Genomic DNA, 7877 nt, shown 5'->3' with positions numbered 1-7877 from the left:
AGAAGCAGGTGTCCTGATTACAACTTTTGCCACTATTTGTTCAACAAAGTTTTTAAGAAAAATTATGGGCCAACAGACTTGAACAAAGATGGAAAGCAGCTGTTACAACAGAGGTTAGAGGAATACAACAGCGAAGTTGGAGCTGTGTGTGCCAAGATGATTCAGTAAGATGATGATTATATAGTATGGTAAGAGTATATTTACAAATTTGTAGTCTGATGAAAACTTTATGCATATACATTTAGCTACTATTAATATTTGTATAATTGTTTTTCAGCATTTGCTCACCACTGATGCAAAAAGTCCATACTCGTGTAAAAGCTGCTTCCAAACTTGTATTTATGGATTCCACTGGTTCTCTGGATCATGACAGCAGCAGAGTGTTCGTTTTACTTACTCACAGTGAGTGTGGAGGTTTACCACTAGGAGTTCCGATTATGTCTTCAGAAAGCTGCGGAGTTATAGAAATGGGACTAGAGTTGCTGAAAGAGATAGTGGGGGAAAATATTTTGGGGGAAACATCAATGGCCCAAGTGTGTTTCTGACTGACGACAGCCATTCAGAACAAAATGCAATTAGAAGGTGCTTCCTAAACACAAAAGCTTTGTTGTGTATATTCCACGTCCTGCAGGCAGTGTGGCGCTGGCTTCTCAAAGCAAAAAATGCTATACCACAGCAAAAACAGTGAGAGTTCTTCCAGAATTTCAAAAAAATAATGTTTGCGCAAACAAAAAAAAAAAAAGGAAGCAGTGGTAAATTATAATGTAACAAGAGCGAACATCGGTGAAAATAATCAAAATTTATTGAAATACTTGGAAGGGTTTTGGGATAGGAGAGGACTGTGGACCCTTTCACGTCGGCGAGGTATGCTTGTAGAAGGGCACAACACAAATAATATAACTGGGGCCTTCACGAGAATTTTAAAGGACAGGATTTTTGAGAGGGTGCGTACCTTCAATGTGGTTCAGATGGTGGACTTTTTTCTCACAAAGGTGAATTTGTATTTTCAGAGGAGACTTCTTGATGCTGCTAATGGAGCAAGTCCTTAGTCTTTCTGTAGGCCTACAAAGGCTCCTTCACAGGAGATTCTAGCAAAAATCAGACAAGTCAATGAGGATGTTCTGCTCGTTCCCAGTGAAGAAAGGGAGAATCATTATTACATTGTTAATATGGCTGTTCTTGTTTGCACTTGTTGCCAAGGCAATACAGGGAAGATCTGCAAACATATAGACTGGGGAGCTACAGGGAGGTGACGGATAGTGACAGTGTACGTAGACTGTATTATTTTATTGCTACAGATGAGGAGCCTCCTCAAGGGTGGCTAGAGCCTCTGTATTGCTCTCAGAATGCAGGGGCTTCAAGTTCTTCGGAACGTTTGGAGCAAACGGACACAGGTTTGCTCTGTGAAAGCCAAGGAGAGATGCCAGAGACACTTCACACGGAGACAGTTCCAGACAATAGAAATAATGATTTAATCGACGAGATAAAAGCTCGTCTCATAGATTTTTCAAATAAATCCCCTGAGGAAATGAGGAAAGGCCTTGAAGTCATGTGCGAAAAATTGAGAAAGCTTGCATCTTATTTGGCAAATTTTGGTGAAGGTAAGTAAAACATACTTTTATATAAATGTTATGGCAAGTAATTCAATATTGTATGAATTCTAATTTTTGTTACAGGAAAATCTAGAAAAAATCGCGGTAACTATATTCCCGTTCAGTCCACTGCAATAAGCAGAAGAAAAAACAAGTTGGCAGGTCGCAGATGTCATCCGGGGGGAAGACAAAGACCACACTCTAAGCAAAGCGAGGAATTTGTAAAGACAGTAGAAATTTCTGAAATGGTAAGTATTACATTTCTAAAGTCATGTATGGCATTTTGAAATTTATCTAGCAACTTTCCTTTCCCCAAAGGGCATATTAAGGAATAAAGTAATTATTATTTAACATTTTTAAGTTTGAGGGAGCACTGCTGGACATACAGTGCTGTTGGCTAACTTGCATAAATTTAATACTGTGTGCTGATGGTGGCGTAAAGACCGAAACAATCCACAAAAGAAATAAGAAATTGCAACTGAAAACTGCCTCCAGACTGACCTCACATCCAGTATTGATAAAGGCTATGGCATGCAAGTTTCTGGCACCATCTTTAAAGTAATTCTTATTTTATCTGAAGGTAGCTCTGTTAGTATAATTAAAGGAAAAGAAAATACTTAATTATGATTTGATGTGACTGTCACGTGGAATAATTTGTAGACATTGCTATTGAAAAAACTGAAGTCACTCCACACCTTGAACTTGGTGTGGATAATTCCATTACACAGCAAGCCAGCTGAATGATACACTGCAAATCAGTCATAAAGTGTTTACACATTCTGTTTCATTCGGAAAAAAAATTGATGTGTGTACAGGATGTTCCCTTCTGTGCAAGCAGCATTGCATATTTCCATTGGCTTGTGACTTTCTCATGCAAATGTGAATGTTCCAACATAGTTCACAACACGTCTTGTTCCAAAGCAGTGGCATTAGTACATTATGGAATAATTGCTGATGGGTAAAAGTGCTCATATCTTGTGTTAACACAACTTCCTGATTGGCAGTTGCCTCAAGTTCCCCATTAGCTTAAAATCTCAGTCCTGACTATAACACCATCTAGGCAGAAAAATTACATCTGGTATTATCACCCATATTAATATACTCACGTTCATACTGTTTGCTAATCTTGTTTAGATGTTACGTTATTAACATCATGGCATTTCGTTTCTTTGGTCCAGTATGTCTTGCATGTACAGTAAAATTCTCATTACATGACATCTAAATTGTAACAATTAACTAGGACTATATTTTTTGTTATTAGTTATCTAAGTGTTTTTTTAAGGTGTGGCATATACATATTATGACTTTAAGTAGCTAATTACAATATAAAGATGTAAATACGCACAAATGTGGAGCCACTTTGAGTTTCATTCCGTCATTGAATATTTCGGTACAGAAATGGATAAGAAAAGCCATGTTACATAAACATTTTTCCCCAACATTAGTGCAACAAACTTAGTAATCCATAATTTAGAAATAAAGGTTTTCAGTAATGTTAATGTGGATTTTAATTTCTTTTCAGGCTACCTTTCCACCACCAGCTACGCAGTCATCCCAGTCAGCTTCAGACTTCTGAAGGTGCGCGACTGTTTACTGCAGCATAGTGTGTAGGATTTTCTTAATCTGAGATCCAACGTAATGGAACTATTAAGGGAATGATTGTAGTAAGTTTTTTTCTTAAAGCTCAGGCCTAGCCTTACTGCTGAAATATATTAAGTTTTTTTGTTGTACCTCGGGTCTGACCCGATTATTCCCGGCGGGGTCAGGGATTTTCTCTACCTCGTGATGACTGGGTGTTGTGTGATGACCTTAGGTTAGTTAGGTTTAAGTAGTTCTGAGTTCTAGGGGACTGATGACCATAGATGTTAAGTCCCATAGTGCTCAGAGCCATTTTCTAACCCGATTATTGAAATAAGTTTTTTGTTACAGCTCAGACCAAACTTACTATTGAAATATAGAAGTTCTTCTTTAAATTGGGATATCCCAACAATGTGGATACTTATTGTGTATGTTGCACAAGTTTCTGGGAAATGTGAATTATCTTTTCTTAAAATGTAAACTACATTTTATATTCTGCATATGACTCTTTTTTTTATTTACATCTGTTCCTTCAGGTTACATGTAGCTTATTTGATTTGTCATATTATGTCTGCTTTCTGAAGTAGTTCTGTCAGCTGATAATGAAAAATGTTTCCTGCATTTTAATATATAATGGCAATAATATACTGTAATATTGGCAGGAACGAACTGTTATTTTATTAATTGGTATTAAAACTTTATTTTAGAAGATTAAGTGAAGACATTTTGCAATGTTAATATAAGCATTACATTTAAATAGGAATTATGAACAGATTGCCCCGATTTACACCAAGGTTGGCATAAAGGAATTGCTTATGATGATAGCTTCCTCTGGCATGTAGAGTCTAAACAAAAATTTTCCATCTCAAATTAACTAAAAGGGAAGTAAATTATTTTTTTGCTGGGAGAACGCACTTTCAGGCAACCATCCTAAACTAAACAAAAAATGCATTAATGTTGTAAAAAACTTAATTTTTTCATTAAATGCCCAGCCAACTAGTCAGACTGCATGTCTTCATATCACAGTTTGTGACTTCATTCTGAAAATGAAAGGACAATGAATCTCTTTAAACTTTTATTTGAATAGCAGATAGAAAGCTGAACTAGGTAAGTGTACTCGCCATGAATGTTTACGTCCAGCTTTTGGTGACGCAATGTTCTGCTTCTGGTAAGTGAAGACAAAGGGGAAAAGCAAAGGAGTGTGGAAAAATTGTGAAATATGTGAGTAAGTAATAAGACAGAATCAGGGTCCAAAGAGACCTATGCTTGTGTGGTAAACAACCTGCAGATGAGGGTTGGCATGAGTAGGTGGATGAAAGCCTGATTCTTGTAATTTAACTGTGTGTTTCAAATCACTGCCTAGTCTACAGAGAGCTATTAACTGGACAGGAGAGAGTAATGATTTGTTTAATTTTGTATATGTATTAATGTCCAACTGCATGCATCGATGACAAAGACTAAGAATATGGATATAGCACTGGGACACATTTACTAAATTCAAGAAACCAATTTAAGAAAGGTATTCACTATAATGATTACAATTTGTACACAACTGCCACAAAACAACACTGACAGTAAAACACGATTTGGGGTTATTCACATTACAGCATTTTAAAAAAATGATACTGTATTGCTATACAGACTGTTGTGTTATTTAAACTAATTGGGATTTCATGTAATGTACTGTAGTGTTTCTGTCCTAACCCATACCAAGCTCACTTAGACCTAGATGTCTGGTGCTCTTAAAGCCCCACTCAGTGCTGCCTTCAAATTGCCAGCAAGCTTATACATACATCTCTCACTGCCATTTGACTAGTGGAGTTATGTTCAACTTTATTGGTATTACCATCAACAAAAATGCAGAGAATGCAATCATATGTCCAAATTAATTTGTGATTTGTTGCACATCACTACAATCTATATTGCAAAGTAATCCCTGGAACATATTACTAACGAACTGACAGGCTATTTAGTTCACAAGATAGTCCTTTAGGACTTCAGCATAGTAAAATCTTGTTTTAATTGCTCTTTTCATAAAGATTGCCTATTAAGGACTAAAAACTGAACCATGTAATGTCTAAGTAACTTTGATTTTCTAACACACACACACACACACACACACACACACACACACACACACACACACACACACACACACAGAGAGAGAGAGAGAGAGAGAGAGAGAGAGAGAGAGAGAGAGAGAGACGCACACCACACATTTACGGATTGCATGCTGTTTGTGTGATCCGTATCTGAGGAGGAGATCATGCTCATCCACCACTGCCAGATATCAGCTTTCAGCTAAGTGACGCACTGTATTTCCTTTATGTATATACATATACAATCTTCAGTCATTATCTTGTGACATTAAGGTGCACAGGAAACAACAGTATGTATCACGAAAGAAACTGGAATGAGTTACAACAGGGCAGGTATGCCAGCTTGCCCAGGAAAATGCATTAACCATAACTAATATTATATCAGCTTCACTTTTAAGACTTACGCCTTACACCATTAAGTCTCGGTCATTGTCTTCCTAATGAAACTCCTCCACCACACTTGTCAAACAGGGTGCTTCAAGTTGTTGAGATATCTCACTTCAAAAAAACTTAGTAAAACATTTATCATAACCTAAATAGGTGTGTGTCACTCAGGGGACCATATTATACAAAGTCTTTTTCTTCACGAATGTTTCCCACAAACTATCATGCATGGAGGATAAATTCCATTCACTAATGATGGTACTAAGTAATCCCAAATAAAAATCCGAGCCAGCTGACAGAGAAATCAAATAAATGTCTCAAAGATGGTTAAAATTCATCACATAAAGACAAAGTGGCCCTAAACATAAAGAAAACTAACTGTACGAACTTCCATTCAAATAAAAACCATAGTGAGGTTTGACTAATAGTTAACAAAGATCGATTAAAACGTGTGAGAGTAAATTTGTGGGCATTAATGTGTTGCCAGCTGGAACAAGGAGAACATGTGAAAATTTTAGCAGAGCACATGTTACACTACTCTGAGAATTCTCAAAGTGATCTACTTTGTAAACAAACATTCAAACATCAGTTATGTGATAATATTTTAGGATACCAGAGCTTGGAATGTATAGATTGTCTTCAAGGTATACACAAACAGAAAAAAGCACTATTGCCCACAGAAAAATCTTTAACTGTATGGAGTAATACTAGACAAATTTTTCCAGATAGATGTAATTTTTAAATCTGAGACAATATGTGGAACAAGCAACTGAAAGTATATTTCCACATTTTCTGTTGTTCTTAAAATTATATGTAGTATAATACAGTTAAAACAAATATTAGGGCCCATTTTTAGATTCAAAGTTGAGGTAAAAATAGAAAGTGGAAGACAAAAGATGGACAAATGTAAAACCTCCATATCATTTAACAGCAATGGGGTATAAAAAAAGCTGACACCCAACACCTTAATCTGTACTGCACTCTCAGTCTGGCATATTTATTTTTAAATCTGAAAGTTGTTACCATTTGAAAAGTCTTAGCCTATTTTGTTTTGCTAAGATCCAAGGTAACTGGTGTTATCGTAATATGTTTCTTTACACTTAAACTAATTTAGTAAAATTCTTTAATTTGTATAAAAATAACACAAGTAAGACTTTTGGACCCGTATGAATGTAGTTTTATGAGCTTAGCCTGAACTATTACATGAGCACATCTTATTTTCTGATTCGACTAAAAAAAATGTATTGAAGGTAAGTACATTCTACGCTTCTTTATAATGATTCCATCACAACACGCGTATAGTAAGCATATTTTACTGTGCTTTAAAAGCCTTTGAGGTCTGGTACTGGCAATTTACCTAATGTATCATGGCTGACTGTGCTACATTCAACTTCTATTGGGGCAAACAGATATATTAACAAACTGGAAGATTACTTCATTTGTTAATGTGTCCATGTTTCATCCTACGTGCATGAAAATGATGTACAGTCCTAGAAACAATTAAAGAGGAAAGAGTCAGTTAAATAGTAACATTTAATACTGTAAAAAGGTCATGAAAGAGCAATACACTAATTAGATGCTGCCATGGAATCATTTTTAGCAAAATTGGGATAAAAAGTATTGTATTATATTCTACTCGTTTTTATCCAGGATAATGCCCCAAAAATCCCCATAGGTACTGTTGCATACTTACATATGTTGACCTCTCATACATATGTTGTGTGTGCTTTGGAAAAAAAATTTTTTTTGTGTAGGATGGATAGAAGCAGTAAAGAAAGACACCAACAAAATAGGTGTTACAGAAGAAATAATACGTGACAGGAATAACTTTAGGCCACCTATAGAAAACGCAAGCTATGAAGAAGATGCGCCAAAACCTCGACCCAAGAGAGTGTGGACAGACGAGCAGTTGGCGAGAAAATGATGTAGTACTGGGAAGAACGGAAGAAAAAGAAACACCATAAGTCTTAAGTTGTATGCGGCCCATAACTGGCCAAATTCATAATAATAATAAAAAATGTATGAGTAATACACCAAAATACTGGTCAGCAGCTGTGAAACTCTATGTATGGTTTTATTGAGCCTTGGTCAGTCTTTTCTGAAGAGATTACTTTTGCACAGTAAAAAGTTGAGTCATAAGATCAAAACATCTGCAATACAAACGCAACTTCGAAAAATACTTTTTTAAATGGGCACCTAAAAAAAAGAAAGTAAATTTAAGACA

At 35.9% G+C, this 7877-nt stretch overlaps 1 protein-coding gene across 4 annotated transcripts in view; it reads left to right on the top strand.

The window, feature by feature from the left end:
* LOC126213074 (uncharacterized) overlaps nucleotides 1-3668 on the top strand; it is a 71937-nt gene extending 68269 nt beyond the window's left edge. Inside the window, exons 2-5 of one of the 4 annotated variants that reach the window (XR_007541064.1) lie at nucleotides 9-1601; nucleotides 1677-1840; nucleotides 3115-3256; nucleotides 3522-3668. Coding sequence is in view for 2 of the 4 variants with exons in the window: in XM_049940662.1 (XP_049796619.1) it covers nucleotides 1421-1601; nucleotides 1677-1840; nucleotides 3115-3168 (399 nt within the window). In the remaining 2 variants the exon portion in view is untranslated. The remainder of the gene's footprint in view (nucleotides 1-8; nucleotides 1602-1676; nucleotides 1841-3114; nucleotides 3257-3521) is intronic. The other 3 variants (XM_049940662.1, XR_007541065.1, XM_049940663.1) reach the window with 3 other exon arrangements.
* Nucleotides 3669-7877: the final 4209 nt, after the last annotated feature.

The sequence above is a fragment of the Schistocerca nitens genome, chromosome 11 (assembly GCF_023898315.1).
Source record: "Schistocerca nitens isolate TAMUIC-IGC-003100 chromosome 11, iqSchNite1.1, whole genome shotgun sequence".
NCBI classification, from domain to species: domain Eukaryota; kingdom Metazoa; phylum Arthropoda; class Insecta; order Orthoptera; family Acrididae; genus Schistocerca; species Schistocerca nitens.
The sequence above is the reverse complement of the archived record's forward strand: the minus strand, read 5'-3'. Positions and strand labels throughout refer to the sequence as shown.